Raw genomic sequence first — 19302 nt, 5'->3', positions numbered from 1 at the left:
GAAACAGAAAAGGAAAATCCCCATTATGAATACAGCGTGTAAAGTGATTAAGATAAAGCTGATGTGGAAGAAAGGGCTCCCATTGACTAAGGGCCACCGTCCGAGGTCAGCAACCTGGAACCAGACTTCATTCATTCATTCATTCATTCCCACTCTCACACAGCACTCAACCAATGGGTGAGGTGCAAAGCTGGACCTTGAAAAGACGCGCAATGACCTTGGGAGGCCAAGGGCTGTCTGAGGACCATTTGTCAAAGAGAGACACAGTCTTCCTGGTGTCAGTGAGGTTCTTTCTCTCCTCATCTTACCCACATCAGATTCAACCGTACAATAATTTCTCAGAAAGTGACAATACTTCTCTGAGATTTCCAAACTGGCTGAATTTTGTGAAGTTTGCACTTCACAGGGCTCAGAATACTTTCATTCATTCTATAATCATATGGTGGAAATCTCAGTGAAAGGCCTGACCTTCCCATCTCCCCAACACATTGGCATGCCAAAATGGCGCCCCCAGCCCACCTTCAGTGATGTGCTATTTCAGGGCTCCTAGAACAAAACAGGAAGAGGAGGGGGCTTTTCCTACACCATTCTGCCTAATGACACATCAGAGCAACACATATGTAATAACTTCTATATCATAAACACTGAGCTTTTTAACTTTTCTGGGAACTTGTGGTTGGTGTCCTTCATTCCCAAAGAGGATCAAAATGACATCACCATGATAAACTCAAGTTTCAATGTGTCTGACCATGGCTGATCAGACCAATACAAGCTCTACCACAGGTTGGGCACAGCTAATCTGTGTTCAGCCTAGAGGCCGAAGGGCTACCCGAGCCTTTCTTACCTGTAGTCCAGGTCTTCGGAGATCAGCCGGATAAATGTGTTGAGAGAAGAGACTTTCCAGAGTCGAACAAGGGTTAGGCTTTATTCAGGGTCTTGGTTACATGTGCAGGGTGAATTCTTCCTCAGGAGAGAAGAATCCTCCTCCTCCCAAGGGGCAAGGATCGTACAGCAAGAGGATGGGAGCGGGAGAGGGACCCTCTGCCCTCTAAGAGCCCCTCAGCGCGAAGAGCACCTTCAGGCTTTCCTGACCCTACTTAAGCTCTCCTGCTGCATAGTTTGCACGTGAATACGGTGCCTGCTCTCAGCCCCTAGCTAGTCAACAACAGGTGTGCTCAGACCACGGGCCAATCTCAAGGGTGGGATGCTCTCCCCAGCAAGTTTCCCACTGAGAAGAGGTGGAAATGCACGAGATAGCCCGTGTTTCACGCCTCAATTCCCAGCTGTTCCCTGGGGGGCCTCATGAGAACTCTGAGGTTTAGAAGTCCTCACCTGTACCTGCCCGAGACTGTCCACGTGAAAACTGAGCTTACACCCCCAACAAATTTGTATGAATTTTTGGGGTGGATACTCCAAATTTGTGCATCCTACATTTCCTCTGAGCTGTTTCAATTCTGCTTTGCACAAAGAGCACAGCACCCTTTCTGATGAGGGCACACCATGCTGAGTAGTACCGTGCCAGTGTCTCCCATGTTGCACAGTCAAATCCACAGTTCTTGAGAGAGACCATGAGAATGTCCTTGTATACCTTGCTTCTTCTGACCACCATGTGATCACCTGCCCCATGCAAGTTCTCCATAAAATATTCTTTTTTGGCAAGCGCACATTTTGCACTTGAACAACATGACCAGTCCCTTGGAATTGCATACTCTGAAGCATAATTTGAATGCTTAGGAGTTTAATTCCAGTAAGGACCTTAGCGTCTGGTACCTGATCCAGTAAGGTGATCTTCAGAATCTTCCTAAGACAGTTCAGATGGAAGCAATTCAGTTTCCTGGCATGGCCCTGGTAGACTCTCCATGTTTCACAGGCATACAACAATGAGGTCAGCACAATGGCTCTGTAGACCTTCAGTTTGGTAGTCAGTCTCTTCTCTCCCAAACTTTTCTTCAGAGCCTTCCAAACACTGAGCTAGCTCTGGCAATGCATGCATCAACCTCATTGTCAATGTGTATATCCCTGAAAAGTACACTATCAAGGTAAGTGAACTTATCCACAGCATTCAAAACTTCTCCATTTGTTGTAACCCATGGTTCCATGTATGGATGGTGTGGTGGTGGCTGATGGAGCACCTGGTTTTCTTGGTGTTCATTATTAGGCCAAAATTAGCACAGGCAGCAGAGAATTGATTCATACTTTGTTGTATCACAACTTCAGAGGCTGCATTGAGTGCACAATCATCTGCAAACAGAAAATCATGCACCAACATACCCTCCACTTTGGTCTTGGCTTGTAGACTTTTCAAATTGAAGAACTTACCATCAGTATGGTTGTTGACCTTGATGCCGTGTTCATCCTCATTGAAAGCATTTGACAACATGGCTGAAAACATCACGCTAAAAAAACATGGGAGCAAGTACACAGCCCTGTTTCACTCCATTGATGTCATTAGGCTCTTTTCACGTGACAAAGCACCTGGTGCTAACTCTATTCTGGCTGAGATTTACAAGGCAGGGGGACCATTGCTCATACAAAAGCTGACTGAAATTTTCCAGGTTGTATGGCAAGAGGTGGTTACCCCCAAGGAGTTTCAGGGTGCCTCCACTGTCCATCTCTATAAAGGTAAAGAGAATAGACTGTCCTGTGACAATCACAGGGGGATCTCTCTCTTAGTCATTGTTGGTAAGATTCTTGCTAGAGTCCTTGACAGGCTGAGAGTCAGTGTGGCTTCAGAAAGAGACGAGGAACAGTCAGTATGTTGCCTGACACCTCCAGGAAAAATTCCAAGAGCAGAACAGAGGTCTATACAGAATGTTTATAGATCTGACCAAGGCCTTTGACACTGTTGGTCGAGGACTTATGGAAAATTATGTTGGCGGCAGAGCCAAGATGGAAAAGTAGAAGAACTGACCTGCTCTAGCTCTCCCCCCATAGCCCAAAAAATACCTGTAAAAAATGACTTTAAACAAATTCTAGAGCAGCAGAAGTCACAAAACTACAGAGTGAAAGAGATTTCCAGCCCAAGGCAGCCTGGAAGATCTACAGGAAAGGTCTCTCACACTGGGCTCAGAGTGGAGCGCAGCCCAGCCTTGGTCCAATGGTATTTCACAGACAGGACTGGAGCAGGCTTCAGGGTGCGGAATCATAGGTAGCAACTGTAGTTCCCAGATTTCTCAACCCACAAATGCCAAAGACGTTTCAAAGGTCAGTAAGAAAGCTCTTTCACCTGGGTGAGAGAGAGGCATGGGTCCTTCCCCAGCCCCAGCCCCAGCCCCAGGGGGGCAGCAGTCATTGCAGTTTGGGAGTCCTCTGCCTAAAGACCTCAGGGGTCTTGAGCAGTTGATCTGGATCTCAGTCCTGAGTAGAGGTCTTGAGGTGAGGAGGAGCACAGGCGCTGGCATAGTGGAGCTGGTAGTGGTGCTAGTGGTAGCTGTGGAGAGGGAATCCTACTCGCAGATCCTGGGCAGAAAAAAATGTTTGTGGTTGCTCACAGACCAGAGCACAGGCTAGGAGAGGAGTAAATTCCTCTCCCTTGCCTGTGCCACCTTGGAGGAACTGAGAACTTACAGGATCCTAGAGTATACCCTCCACTTGACAAAGGACTCAAAAGTCAAGTAACTGTTTGGAAAAATGCTCAAAAAAGGGGAAAAAATAAGACTATAGAAGGTAACTTTCTTGGTGAAAAGGTATTTTCTTCCATCCTTTTGGATGAGGAAGAACAAAGCATATTCATCAGAGGAAGACATCAAAGTCAAGGCTTCTGTATCCCAGCCCATCCAATGGGCTCAGGCCATGGAAGAGCTCAAAAAGGATTTTGAAAATCAAGTAAGAGAGGTGGAGGAAAAATTGGGAAGAGAAATGAGAGAGATGCAAGAAAATCATGAAAAGAAAGTCAACAGCTTGCTAAAGGAGACCCAAAAAATGCTGAAGAAAATAACACCTTTAAAAAACAGACTAACCCAAATGGCAAAAGAGATCCAAATAGCCAATGAGAAGAATGCCTTAAAAAGCAGAACTGGCCAAATGGAAAAGGAGGTTCAAAAGCTCACTGAAGAAAATAGTTCTTTCAAAATTAGAATGGAGCAGATGGAAGCTAATGACTTTATGAGAAACCAAGAAATTATAGAACAAAACCAAAAGAATGAAAAAATAGAAGACTGTGAAATATCTCAATGGAAAAACAACTGACCTGGAAAAAAGATCCAGGAGAGAGAATTTAAAAATTATTGATTTACCTGAAAACCATGATCATAAAAAGAGCCTAGACACCATCTTCCAAGAAATCATCAAGGAAAACTGCCCTGATATTCTAGAAGCAGAGGGCAAAACAGAAATGAAAAGAATTCACTGATCACCTCCTGAAAGATATTCGAAAAGGAAAACTCCTAGGAATATTGTGGCCAAATTCCTGAGTTCCCAGGTCAAGGAGAAAATATTATAAGCACCCAGAAAGAAACAATTCAAATATTGTGGAAATACAAACAGGATTTAGCAGCTTCTACATTAAGAGATCAAAAAACTTGGAATATGATATTCCAGAGGTCAAAGGAGATAGCATTAAAACCAAGAATCACCTACCCAGCAAAACTGAGTTCAGAGAGGACTTCTAAGCATTCTTGTTGAAAAGGCCAGAGTTGAATAGAAAATTTGACTTTCAAATACAAGAATCAAGAGAAACATGAAAAGGTAAACAGGAAAGAGAAGCCTTAAGAAATTCATTAAAGCTGAACTGTTTACATTCCTACATGGAAAGATGTTATTTGATACTCATGAGACCTTTTTCTGTATGAGGGTAGTTAGAGGGAATATATGTATTCCCCCTAACTACCCTAATATATGTTGGTATGTACGGGCATGTATTTATGTGCATATTATATATGTTTAGGCATGCATATGTACATGGGTGTATGTTGTATATATATAAATGTGTGTGTATATATACATATGTGTGTATGTGTGTATATATATACACCAACATATATACATATATGTGTGTATATATGTATACACACATACACACACACAGAGGGTGAGCTGAATATGAAGGGAGAATATCTAAAAAAAAAAATTTACTGTTGCATGGAATGTACTGGGAGTAAGAGAAAGGGATAGGTAAAATGTAGCAAATCATCTCACATAAAAGAGGGAAGAAAGAGCTCTTACACTGGAAGGGAAGAGGGGGGCAAGATGAAAGGAAATAATTGAGCCTTACTCTCATGGGGTTTGGCTTAAGGAGGAATAACACATACTCAATTGGACTTGGAAATCTATTTTACCTTGCAAAAAGGTAAGGGGGAAGGGGACAGGAGAGGGAAGTTAATAGAAGGGACAGAAAATTGGGGAAAAGGGATAATCAGAAGCAAACACTATTGTGGAAGGACAGGTCAAGGGAGAGAATGGAATAAATGGAGGAAAGGACAGTACAGAGGGAAATGTGGTTAGTCTTTTATAACATAATTATTATGGAAGTGCTTTGCATTGTTATACACGTATGACCTTGTCATTGAATTACCTGTTTTGTCAATGAGAGTGGGTGGGGAGGGAGGGAGAGAATATGTAACTCAAAGATTTAAGAATGAATGTTCTGGGACCCCAGCTTCTGGGATAAGAACTCATTGTTTGACAAAAATTGCTGGGAAAACTGGATAAAAGTGTGGCGGAAACTGGGCATAGACCAATGCCTGACACCGTACACAAGAATAAAGTCCAAATGGATACATGATCTAGGTATAAAGATTGATACTATAAATAAATCAAGGGAGCAAGGAATAGTGTATTTGTCAGATTTATGGAGAATGGATAAATGTATGATCCAACAAGAGATAGAGAACATTGCGAAGTGCAAAATGGATAATTTGAAGTGCAAAATGGATAATTTTGATTACATTAAATTGAAAAGGTTTTGCACAAACAAACCCAATGCAACCAAGATTAGGAGGGAAGCGGAAAAGTGGGAAAGAATTTTTGCAACTAGCGTCTGTGATAAAGGCCTCATTTCTAAACTATATAGGGAACTGAGTCAAATGTACAAGTCATTCCCCAATTGATAAACAGCAGTTTTCAGAGGAAGAAATTAAAGATATCTATAGTCATATGAAAAAATGCTCTAAATCACTACTGATTAGAGAGATGCAAGTCAAAACAACTCTGAGATACCACATCACACCTATCAGATTGGCTAACATGACAAAACAGGAAGATGAGAAATGTTGGAGAAGATGTGGGAGAGTTGGAACACTAATTCATTGTTGGTGGAGCTGTGAGCTGATCCAACCATTCTGGAGCACAACTTGGAACTACAGTCAAAGGGCCACAAAAATGTGTATACCTTTTGACCCAGCAATATAGCTTCTGGGACTCCATCCCAAAGAAATCACAGAAATGGGAAAGGATCCCACATGTACAAAAATAATTACAGCAGCTCTCATTCTGGTGGCCAAAAACTGGAAATTGAGGGGATGCCCATCCATTGGGTAATGGCTGAACAAGCTGTGGTATATGAATGTAACTGGAATACTCTATGGTGCTATAAAAAATGATGAACAGGAAGACTTCAGAGAAGCCTGGAAGGACTTATATGAACTGATGCTAAGTGAAAGGAGCAGAATCAGAAGAACTTTGTACATAGCAACAACTACAGTGTGTAAGGAATTTTTCTGATAGACTTACTACTTCATTGAAATGCATGGACTTAAAAAATTCCCAATGGACTCAAGGCAAAAATGAGTCTTCCCCATCCAGAGAAAGAACTATGGAACTGGATCACAGATAGAAACAGACCATTTTCTTTTATATTATGTTTTGTTTTATGGTTTCTCCCATTCATTTTAATTCTTCTCTGCAACATGCATTTAATAGGTATGTATGTATAGAACCTACATAAGATTGTACGCTATCTCAGGGAGGGAGTGGGGGGGGGGGGAATGAGGGGAAGGGAGTGGAAAAAAATCTATGATACATAGAAGTGACTGTTGAATACTGAAAACAAATAAAATAATTCAATTTATAAAAAAGAATGAATGTTAAAAATTGTTTTAGCATGCAACTGGAAGCTAAGTTATATAGGCAATGGAGTATAGGAATCTGTTATGCTCTACAAGAAAAAAGAGGGAAAGGGGAAGAGAAAGGGTAATGGAAAAAGGGTGGGTAATAGAAGGAAGAACAGACTGGAGGAAGGGATGGATGGGTGCATGCTGTCCTGGGATGTGGGGTGTGGAGAGATGGGGAGAAAATTTTGAATTCAAATTCTTGTGGAAGTGAATGTTAAGAAACGAAAAATAAATAAATTGTATATTGAGAAAAAAGAAAAAAGAAAATTACGTCAAAATTTGGTTGCCAGAGAAGTTCAGTCTTCTATGTCAATTTCATTATGGCACGTTTGCCTGGGTTCTGGATAGTGCTCTCCTGCCTTCCCAGTCACCAGTGGGAACTTGTCAGTACATTCCAAAGCACACATTGCATCAGGTGCTCCTAGATATCAAGCCACTAGGTACTTATCACTTTAGTTGCAACTCTGACGTAATTTATTAAGTGATTCATAGCAAATAATCTCTAAGTCTACTTCCAAAACATGTCTCCTTAGAAAAATTAATTTTTAAAAATTCAAGAGACTCATGAGAAACTTTTGTTGTCAATTAACCATCTCTGTTTAGTTTTAGGAAAACCCCACACAGAATTTCTCCATCCAAGAGATCTGTTAGGAAACACACCTTAAAGGCAAGGACTGACCGAGTTAGGCAGGCTTGCTTCTTTCTCTTGGCCACATGAGGGTTCAGGGTGTTAGGGAGATATCACTGGCATAACAATCACGAAAAAAAATTTTGGTGCCAAAAAGCTTTGTTGTTGTTTTTCACAACAAATAAAAAGCGCACTGATACTTCCCAGCCTGTAAGGGATTTCATAAAAAATGTGTGGAATAAAGCAAGTTAGAGGAAGCATTTTCCACATGACATTCCAAGACAAAGTTTTAATATTAGGTTTTAAATACTCAATGGATCAAACAATAGGCATGCTAATGTGGGAAGTGTTGGAATATATTTTAAACAATATATACAAAGTGGCAAACTTCTACAATTTCAAGTATATTTTAGCTATTAAAATAATTTATCTGAATTTCCACTGGGACCTACCAGGCAGAGAAAATACTAGAATGGGGTGACAATTTATTGAACACTGCCTGGCCAAGTGAATACACATTGTGTGTGGCTTTCAGCAGGAAGAGAGCAGGAAAAACAAGGGTGTGAGGGAGAGGCAGGAAGAAGAGGTTATTTTTGCCTGTTTGGATTTCTTATGGAAAGGAGCTAGGGGGCAGGTTTGACCATCCAGTCTCATTATTTCTAGCCCTTGAACAAGCTTGGTGAAAAGCCCCACAGTTCCGCTAGAGGACAGACATTTACTAAATTATGAGAGAATGTTGGGGCCACAGCCCAGCAAGCCCCCAGACTCTGGACGGGTACTTTTGGCTTCCAGAGGCTCCAAGGGGATCAGTCCTATAAAACAATATGGAACGAACTCAGCTGATTCTGCTATCCCGAGCAGTAAATACGTATTGAGCCTGACACACCAACAGGTACATCTACAGTACCTACATATTTGTACTAAAGGGATCTACAGTATAAAATGAACAAAACCAACAATGCGAGCCTGCTCTGGGGTGGTTGAAAACAGAAAGGGATGGACTCTCAAAGTTGGAAGTACAAGTCAGATGCGTCAGCTGTCTGGACACACCGGACACGCGAAAGCAAACCACTGACGAGAACCTGAGAGTCGCAGAGATGCTTGACAGAAATCAGACAAGGTTTATGAGCAGAAAAGAGAATGGAATGAGATCTGGGGTTAAATGCCCTTCCAAGGGACAGCTGACATAGCCAGAATTTGATGGGGGGGTTCCTGGAAGTAGGGATAGTGGGCGTGGAGCATCACAGTGGTACCCATTCATGGCAGTTTCTGATGTGGTCAAGGTGAGAGTCTGTAAAAAAGGAGGAGCAAAGTAGGGGAGTGTTGGGAAATAATGGGTGAAAGAACGGGGCAGGGGGAGGCATGGATGGGATGGGGGGAACAGTGCTGAGGACAAATCTCAGGAATGGTCAAAGGGAACCAGGAACCGGTTCTTCTTGTAGCTCTTGTACAACTGAACTTGGAGACAAGAGGCACACCCTTGCCCTGACTTTGGGGATCACTTCTCTAGAAATCCTCATTCACTCGGACATAAACATGAACTATTACATCAAAGCTGATCAAGATGTTCTCATGCTTTGTGTGATATTGATAAGAAGACTGAGGCCATCAATGCACCCCAAGAGCTCACATTAAGTTCCACACCAAGAGAATACGTAAATCCCACAAAAATCACACTAACTTAACAAAATAACTTCAATCCTTTCCTACTGTCACCTCTTTAGAATTATCTCCAATAAAGCATCCATTACATCTTGGGGAAAAAACCAGTCAAGGCTCAGCCCTGGTAAAGAAAGTGACTATTCCTGCAAAACATGTGATTATTTATAATATCCCTAAAATGACTTAGAAACTACGCCCCAGGAGAAATGAAAGTTATGCTTCTTCTGCAATATCTAACACAGAGGAAGGAAAACCTTTCCCATGTACACACTTTGTGGGTTTCCCAGAGCACAAGAAGAGAAGGGTGATGAGCCTCTCTCCATCCCTCTCTCTCTCCTCCCCTCATTTCCCCCCAACACCTCTCACCCATAGTGAAGGATCCATGTAGGAACCTATACTATAAAAGAAAGCTCAGCATCTGTCAGGGCAACATTCAGTGACTAACAGAATATCAACGTAAGAACAAATGCCATTGGGGGAGGGGGAGCAGAGGACCGGATGCCAACAGCCCTAGAGTCATTCCTTTCACCTTGGGGGCTTTTGGCGACCACCACAAGTGGTTTTGCTCACAGGCTAGAGGTTACTCCAGACAGAAAGTTTTCTATGAAGTGCCCCCATTTTCTCAGCCTTCCCTGACATCATCACCTGTACCATCTTCTTTTCCATTCTCAGGTAAGCAGGTTATCTCTTAGAGGACACAGCACCTATTTTGTTTCTGAAGCAGGCCCAGTTTATCAGTCCCCTCTTTCCTATCAAGCTCATCCATTTTTAACTTTCCCACAATGATATCTGAAGAGGTCAAAGATAGCTCCCTACTTGATAGGAGAAAAAGATGGAGGAAAGATTCCAAGCTCCCTCCCCACAGACACTGTTGCTAGCCTTTCCACTAAACACATCTAAGTTTTTTCTTTAGAACATCCTGTCATTGTCACTGGACTTTTAATGTCAGTGACTCTGACCACTCCCCACTCTAAACCCCATTTTCATATCAACAAACTGGGCAGGGCAGAAAATCATGGCCCTGAAAACCTGACTATTTAAAACTGAGATATAAACTATACAATTGAAACAGGGCTCATTATTCCCAATGTTCTATTTTCATCCTTCTAAATTTATAAAATGAAAAATAAGTTTTATAAAATATGTTGCCTGAAACAAAATGGCTGAAAATACGAAACAGGAATGTCATTAAGTCTCTCCTACCTCTCCATCAGGGCAGACGTCTAAACCTAGACCCACATATTCATTAATCAAACAGAAGTATGTGGTTCAGTCGTTTCTCTTCATGGCCCCATCTGGGGCTTTCTTGGCAGATACTAGAAGGGTTTGCCATTTCCTCCTTCAGTGGATTAAGGCACGTAGAAGTTAAGTGATTTGCCCAGGGTCAAATGCTATGAAGTGTATGCAACTAGATTTGAACTGAGGTCTTCCTGATTCCAAGCCTAGCACTCTTATCTACTGAGTCACCCAGTCACCTAAGGAGGAGTACAGCAGTATAAACTGTGTACAAAATTTATGTGTGTCTTGGTCCCTCAAACCCATCAAAAGCACAGGTAGGTATGACAACGACAAGGCAACCAAGTCTCCCTCCTTTCCTCCCTCTCTTTTCCCTCCTGAAGTCAGACTAAGGATGGCAATTGGAACAAGAGGCATCATCAAGGGAAAGACTGGCCTTGAAGAGGAGAAGAGTGCTGACCACAAAATGGCAGAAGAGAGGAAAATATCTGTTTCCTCAAACAGAAGATAGCCCCACTTGCAGGCAAATGCCAGAGCATACTCATGATTACTGGCCACAGAAAAGCAGCGGTTGATCACTAAGCATGTGGCTTCATCAATAAAAGGGAGTGTCAGGCTACACATTTCTTGTGTGTGAGAGTAGTAGGCTAGCAGGCAGAGGAGATACCATGGGAATGACTTCTTATAAAATTTCTGATGATGGAGGCAAGATAACGCCCAGTGCAAGGGATTTACAATTAGGGGAATGACAAGCCAAAAAAAAAAGGCATTCATGGCCTGTCCAGTGCAGGAGTGGGGAACCTGTGGCCTCGATGTCAAATGTTGAAAGGCTGTTCTTAATGATCTAGAAGGTCACATGTGCCTCAAAGCCACAGGTTTTCCCATCCCTGGGCATCTCCAAGAGTGCCGCAGGGTTCTCAGCTTGGATCTAGGCCATTTATCATGTTTAGCAATGATCTGGATAAAGGCATGTATGGCAGGCTTCTCCACTCAGCACATGACAGAAGGCCAGAGGGGACACTTCCATAGAGACACACCATAGAACAGTCAAGAGCTAAACAAGATGAGGCCAGGACAAAGGGTTGGCTCAAATCTGAAAGGGTGAAACTGAGTGAAGTCAAGCAGAAATGCTAGACTGCATCTAAGGGGGTGAAGTTTAGGTGGGATATACATGACATATCATACTTGGGATCACAAATAAATCAGCTTCCCCAGTACAAGAAGGAGATGTGGCTAGGAGGCACTGTCTGGACAAGTCTCAGCTAAAATCCCACCTTCTCCAAGAAGTCCTTCCCAGGCCCCCTTCATGTTGGTGCCTCCCCTGAGATGACCTCTCATATGCTCGACACACGCACATATGCATACCCACACACACACGCACGCGCGCACCCATCTCATCTGTACAAGGTATTTGTATGTTGTTCCCCACCACAATGAGAGTCTGTCAGACAGAGCAAGGGTTTTCAATTCTTGAACCTTTCTTTGCACCCCCAGCATTCAGTCTAGTTCCAAGCACACAAGAAGGCACTTAATGAGGGGTTACTGACTTGTGCTTACCAAGATGGTCCATGGCCTATAGGCTGAGCTGGGGAAAGCAAGTTAGAAAAGCTGCCTAATGGAAACCACCTGATTATCCAAACCCCATCCCAGCATGGAAGAGACCACTTCCTGAGCACACTGGGGAGGGGAGGAGTCCTCTGTAGGTCCAGTCCAATACTAAATTCTCTGGTTCTACAAAATGGAGCCCAAAGGGTTATGATCCATAATTTTGGAGAATTTCTATTTTAAGGTGACTACTTTACCAAGTTGATTTTTACTTTGAAAATTCATTGCAGACAGAATTCAGAATTTACAGAAAATCAAATTTTAGCATTAGAGTCTATGCCAGTCACTCTTTCCCAGGAGAAGACAATGAAATGTATGAAGCATCAAATAGCACAACAACTAACAAATAAGTTCATTAAAGAGAGTCACTCCTTTGAAAGAAGTCAATGAAAGGGAAAAATGTTGACAAATAACTCACTTTTTCTGTAGTTTTCGATTCTTTTCAGCCTGGCCTCCCAATTTGTTAATTCCTAAAGCATCTTGAGAGGAGTTGTCCACATCTGTAACACCAGCTACAAAGGAAAAAGATCCAAGAGTCAGAGATAGGGACAAGGATTCCATTCAGTCCCAAAAAGATCAGTAGTAGTTCCCAGCGCCCACATGCTAGACTTCGCAGTTGACAGATGAGACAATAAACTGAGCGGAGGTGAAAGACTATTATCATAGCAAACAGTCAGAGGCAGAAAAGGTGAACAAAAGAACGGCGATCTAGAAATCAAGGCCCAACAGAAACTAAACGCACTTAACAGAGACTGGACAAGCGCACAAACACCCTGTTCAGAAGCCAGAGGCCTCTTTACAGCTGTGGGGTGACAATGTTCAGGCAACACTGCCAACGCTGGCAGCTGCTTCTGGACTGTGGGTGCTGGGGGAGGGGCAGAAGAGGAGCCTCTTCCTTCAGATTTGGATTCAGGGAAGGGGGGGAAAGCCCGGAGAGGCAGGATACCTAAATGAGGAGGTCACCACCAGATTGCTGCCAACTTTTAAAATGTCCGTTATTCAGTGACTTTACCACGCCAGACAATTCACTCACAATTCAGTTTTGTACACAGATCCAAGAAGACTAGCAGCTTACAAGATGCTAATGAGACCTGGGTCAGAAAGATGAACCTGAGAGAGGTTAATTCGCTTCCTTCTGCCCTGGCACCACTATCTGGACTCCTCTCCATCAGTCTCATGCACACATGCCTCTAGAACAGGTTAATTACTTTTGGGTCATGGAGCCCTTTGCTAGTCACAGTCCGGCAAAGCCTAGGGAATCTCTTCTCAGCATGTTTTAAATTGTAGAAAATAAAATACTTAGAATTACAAAAAAAATCAATTACTTGGAATAGTTTTTGGATCTTTCTGTAAAGAGTTGTGCTCCAGAAGCTAGGGAAGAGGAATCTGCAAACCCTGTTGGCTCCATGGCACTAGGGGGCTGGCCAACACTCCCCAGGACAGATCTGATAAGGGATGAGAGGCAAACACCCTGATATTGCTGTCAGGCCAGGACAATTCTGGCTTCCATCTAAGTGGCCACACAAAATCTGACACTGTTCTGTAGTGCAAGAAGCTGCCAGGTTGGAAACAATTTTAAACATTAGTTATGTCAAAATCAAATACTAGAATTTAAACATCATTCTCTAAGCAGTGTTTTTTTTAGTAAATAAAAATCAAGTCCTCTGGAAAGAATTTTCCCCACCCACACACTCCTCCACAATAACTGACTAGACACAACTAGACTGTGACCATCAGAGCACTCTCGTAAACATGTCAGTGAAGGTACTTTAAGCACACAATCCAACCAGTGCCAGCATGGAAAGCTCACAAGCTCCTAGGACTAGTAGAATAAAGTGAACAGTTGAGAGAGACCTCAGAAACCCTCTAGTGCTAGTAAGATTAACTTTGATTTCTCACAACATTCCCAAACATATTAAAGGGATTTCTAGTTCTGGATAAAACAAGAGCTAGATGTAAGTATGATGAGGTGGGTTCAGAACTGGTAGTTATCAATGAGGGCAGGTCACTTTGGAAAGCACTACAGTAGAAGGTAGAAGGGATCTATCTGGGCTTAGCAAATATGCAGAAAAGCCAAATCTGGTAGAAATCGCTAACATGCTGGAGTCAGGATAAATAAGATTTAGGTAGGCTTGGAATGGGCAAAATCCAACAAAAACGGATTCCAAAAGCCAACTTCCACTGTACAGTACAAGAGAGGCACAGCCAGGCAGCAGTCCATCTGAAAAGGATCTGGGGTTTCCAATGGGCTGAAAGCTCAGTGTGCATGCTGACTGTCACATAACAGGCAAAGATGCACAGAGGCACCAGGGCAAGGAACTGTCCAGTGGTTATTTGCCCAAGTTAAACCCAGGCAAGGCACAAGAGGAAGAGCACTGAATGTCCAAGAGACCCAGTCCAGAAGAGGGGTCCCAAGAGCATCACTGAAAAGAGCAAGGAAGGGCAAAGAGCCTAAAGAAAGGAAGGCTTAGGACGGACTTGACAGCTGGTTGTCAACATTCAAAGTGATCTAAAACTTCTAGTATAAGAGTGTAGATGCCTTGTGCCAAACCCCAAGCAGGCCTGGGGGCACCAGGTAGAACTCAAGAGAAAGCAGGAGCTGGCTTGAGAAGACCTCCCAAAGCTAGCGGGTAGCAAAGGTCTTCAAGCCAAGGCTCAATACTCACACCCTGGGGGCCTTCATTCAAGAATATACTGTACAAAAGAACCTCTGAGAATCCTTCCAACTCAAGACTCTGAGCTTGACTGTCCAGAGGTGAATCAGACCATAATCATACCTGGCCTTCTGAACCCACGTTATGGGGCATTCTTACTATGTTACTTAGCAACTGATGTTAAAAATGATGTTCATAATAAATTGTGCACTTAAATTAATTTTAAAAATCAAAGCACCCTCACTTGAAATTACAATAAAACACGTTAAGACACTTTTCCCTCCCCAATTCAAGGGGTTACGTAAACTACTGGAAAATAACCAACCTTGCCCCAGGGACTCTTTGCCAGGGTGTCCAGGCCGACCCTTTTCTTTCTTCCCAAACAAGCGACCGATAGAGGATTTGATTCCTTTCTTTTTGGGTGCTTTATGAAGGGAATCCTGGCTGCTATTACTGCTGCTGGGGTTGCTGACTTGACCATCTTGTGAACCTGTGGAACTTGAAATAAAGAATACTTTTAGCCCTTAAAATATGTATCATGAAATTAAAAATTAAACAATCTTTGCTCTTCACATTTTCAAAGAAAAATTCTAGCTCCATCACAGAAAACAAATGTGGTATTTGTTTCAAATGCCAGTAAGCAAAACGTAGGCAATACAAACAATGTGAGCTGGGAAAGGAGTTCTAAAACTTTTAGATTCACTTCCAGCTTGCCTAAAATCGCTCTTTGGAAAGGCAGATTTAATTTGAAACTGACTCATACACAAATGGTATTAAGCACACTATAAGAGCTTTTGTAAGAATGCTCCCACACCAGCAAGTGCTACAAAGATGGACTTAAGAGCTTTGCTTCATTGATTTTTACAGTCCTGTACTGATAATAACCACCACTGGCATTCACATATGGCTTTCAGGTTTGTAAAAAGCTTTACGTACAATACCTAGACCCTCAAAACAGTCTTGGGAAGTAGCTGATATTATCACTATTTTGCAGTTGAGAAAACTGAGGAAAAGGTTAAGGGACCAGACCAGAGTCACACAGCTAAGGGTCTGAGGCCAGGTTTGAACTCAGGTCTTTGTGACCCCAAGTCTCACACTCTAGTCATTGCACCACAATGAGAGGTATGTAAAATCCGTAGGATTTGAAGGTTAAGTCGAATCTATAACTATTTTTGGAATGAGAAGACTGCTCACTTCTCACTGCCTTCAGAGCAAAACTGATGGTTTTGGTCACGTACCCAAAAATCTACCAAAGAGCAAAGCAAACATTCTCCAAAACTGTTCTTCCACCTCACACCTTGGAAAAGCTTTATACATGTAATAATGCGCAAACAGCATCATGACAGACAAAAGGCTGACTGCTAGAGCACAAAATAAAGCCTTTCCAAAACTGATAAAAATAACATCTTCTAAGGAGGAGATCTGGGGCCCTTGGAACTAAACCTCCATATTCTACAGCCAATTCAAGTTCAGCAGACACCATGCAGGAGGGGCGGAGGTGGCACGGCTGGTCAGTGGCTTCCTCCAGGCCGTTCCTCACATCTAGAGGCAGACCACTGTGATGGAGAGGTCATTAGGAACGATAGCTCGATTTATCCTTAGTCTGGCAATGGTTTTGAAGGAAATAGGCGTTACGAATCCCGTAAAAACACCAAAGGCTATGTGATAATAATCAGCACTTGCAACTGTACTTAGCAAAGCTTCTAAGGAGAGTGTACAAGCATTCTTTTCAGTTGCATCACACATGATAAAAAAGGCAAACAGATTTAATGTTGTAAGAATCCTGAAGTCAGCAGGATGGGGTTTGTGACGGCCAGCCAAGCCATGGACGCATGCACATGATGCCCGTGGTCTCCCGATAAGAGCCAGGTCACTTACTTCCTAATGTCCCTGATGTCTTCATGGCTCACGGTGTGTAGAGCCCCTTTGTGGACTCTGTCTAAACGAAGGGGCCTTGGGGATGAAGGGGGGGATGTTTCACATTTTATGGTTGTCTTGTCATCTCGTACCTCTTCTCTTGAAGCTGGCAACTACAAGAGATGAAAGAGATTTTTTTAAAAACTATCAGAGGCTATTGTGAGAGGTTATTTCTGTATCATCAGTTCTGAATTTAAAACTTGAAGCCCCCTCCCCCCTTATGCTATCTGATCTGAGCAGAGGCAAACCCTGGCTATAGCTAACTCCAATTCAGTGAATATAGCTGTGGCAGGACAAGCAGAACAACTGAGGGGCAAAGTCCCAGGACGGGGGTCATTGGTCCTTGTGAGCTCCCGGACAACCTCGAGCAGGGTCTCAGAGATGCCAGTTTTTAGAAATAATGATGACAGGGGACATTAACTCTTCAGGTTTAATCTTCAGGCATCTCCTATGGTCAGGGGTATGAAGGTGACATTCCAGGAAGGTAAAGGCCATGCCAAAGGAGTATCAGAACCTGGGCCTTCGAGCCAGTGTTTCTGGCTCCTCCACTGTCTTATGGCCCTGGGTACTCCCCATTCCCCAAGGTATCTGCAAGCTCTAAGACTCTACAATCCCTAGGAAAGGGTCATGAATGGCTTCCTGAGATTTAAATGATGCTTAGATACAAGCCCCAGACTGCAGTACATGCCAAAACTCAAAAGATTAGAAGGAAAAGGCAACAAGTTCACATACTCTGTCATAGCTAGTAATTTTTCAAAAGGGTTGGGGTAAATTATCAATTTTTCTAGAAAAATGCTGATTTTACGAAATAACTTTGATCATCAGTTCAGTTGGGTTTTATGTCTAGCAAATCAATGGAATCTATTTAAAGTAAATAATAAAATGATATAATACGCAAATTTAAGGGCATTGAAATGCTTCTAAAAAACTATTCAGCCTGGCAGAGGCCTAACAGACCCAGTGTCGCCATTAAGTGGGTAGTGCTTTCTGATGGAGGGAGCAGGGGCCAAAGGCTGTAGGGGGAATAAATTTCTTTAGGCTGCTAACAGTCTCTTAAGCTATATTAATTTGATCTGTCTATGTATGTACAAGTAAACATGAATATATTCCCATCAGGTTAAAGTGCTTTCCCGGAGAAGCCATGGAAAATACCCTTCTCAAACGGACTTTCTAATGTGTCTCCCACGTAGCAGGTGCTTAATAAGTAGTTTCTGAATTAACAGAGGTCACCATTCAAAACTGACAAATAGTACAATGACTGGGTTTAGTTTATTGGGTTTTATGAGGCTGAACTCTTTAAAGTTACAGCTACAAAAAACCTAGATGTGAAAGGCTCTAGGGTTCATCTCTAGTTCTCTTCTAATTTCTTTAATTATTCATTCTATCTCAATAAGGTGAAACCAATCAAATGAATTCTAACACACATAAAAGCAAAAATCTTCCACTTAAAAAACAATTCTGGGGATAGAGGTGAAAAGGAGCCGATGTAATACTGGCTCTCATCAATCAGTCATTCATCTGTCAAAGTGCCTGGGAAGGTAAAAGGTGGGTCAGTCTGTGAGATGACAAGTGCTGTCACTGCTGCTAACCTTAGGCCACACCTGGAGTGCTACTTTTCAGGAAGGACACGGCTAAGTACATACCACAGTGGCTCCTGAAATGGGAGTCTAGGACATTTTCTCTGGAGGAAGGGGGCAGTGACAGCTAAGCAGAAAGAACCAAAGGCCATCTTTGCAAGCACCCAACATCTACAAGGTAGTCATGGCAAAGAGGGGCCGGAACAGGCTCATGAGTAGAAGTCCCTGGGAGATAGCTCTGATCTAGCCAGAGTCACCCCCGTGGAACAATCAGATCTGCACCAGAATGGCCTGGGCTCCTCCTCCTCAAAGGAGAAGCTGCCCACTGTCACTAGGACCAAGGAGAGGCTGGACAAGCCACCCCTCAGGGATGCTTTAAAAAACAATTTCTCAACCTAGAATCTGTGGGTAGATTTCAAGAGGTACATGAATGTGTGTGCATGTGTGCACATGCACATGCATACTCTCTCCCTCTCTCTGTCTCCCTCTCTCTCCCCCTCTCTCTCTCTCGATACCATTAACTATATTACCATTGTTACTGCGAACATATATCAACATTAGGCTATTATCAACATTATATACATACATACATACACACACACATACATGTGTGTGAGAGAGTGTGTTTGTGTATATTTCCCCCACCTTTTTCACCTAAAGGAAAGCTAGCATGCCCTTCTGTTATTTTAAAATATTATTCTGAAAAATCCAGAGGTTTCACAAGATTGCCAAAGGGGTCCAAGACACAAAAAAGGTGAGGAACCCCTGTTATAAAGGGAATTACACAACTGGTGGGCTGTTGGATTAAATAACTCTTAAAATTATATGGCTGAATCAAGTCAACAAGACTTCAAGTTAATATTTTATAAAAGATGGCAATCTACTTTAAGCAAATCTCTAAACCATCCAAGGAGAAAGGAGATGGAGCAAAGACAGGGGAAAAATTATTCTGCACTGTCAGATCTCCAGAGCAA

At 42.7% G+C, this 19302-nt stretch overlaps 1 protein-coding gene across 6 annotated transcripts in view; it reads right to left on the bottom strand.

Annotated features, from left to right (window-relative positions):
• The window catches only part of PPFIA1 (PTPRF interacting protein alpha 1), a 102488-nt gene that overhangs the window by 19296 nt on the left and 63890 nt on the right, over window positions 1–19302 (bottom strand). For all 6 annotated transcript variants that reach the window (XM_072639412.1, XM_072639414.1, XM_072639411.1 and 3 more), the window contains 3 exons: window positions 16713–16864; window positions 15160–15332; window positions 12599–12692 (listed from right to left, as the gene is read on the bottom strand). In XM_072639412.1, coding sequence (XP_072495513.1) covers window positions 12599–12692; window positions 15160–15332; window positions 16713–16864 — 419 coding nt within the window. The remainder of the gene's footprint in view (window positions 1–12598; window positions 12693–15159; window positions 15333–16712; window positions 16865–19302) is intronic.

Source organism: Notamacropus eugenii, chromosome 2 (assembly GCF_028372415.1).
Source record: "Notamacropus eugenii isolate mMacEug1 chromosome 2, mMacEug1.pri_v2, whole genome shotgun sequence".
NCBI classification, from domain to species: domain Eukaryota; kingdom Metazoa; phylum Chordata; class Mammalia; order Diprotodontia; family Macropodidae; genus Notamacropus; species Notamacropus eugenii.
This window is presented reverse-complemented; position numbering and strand designations above follow the sequence as displayed.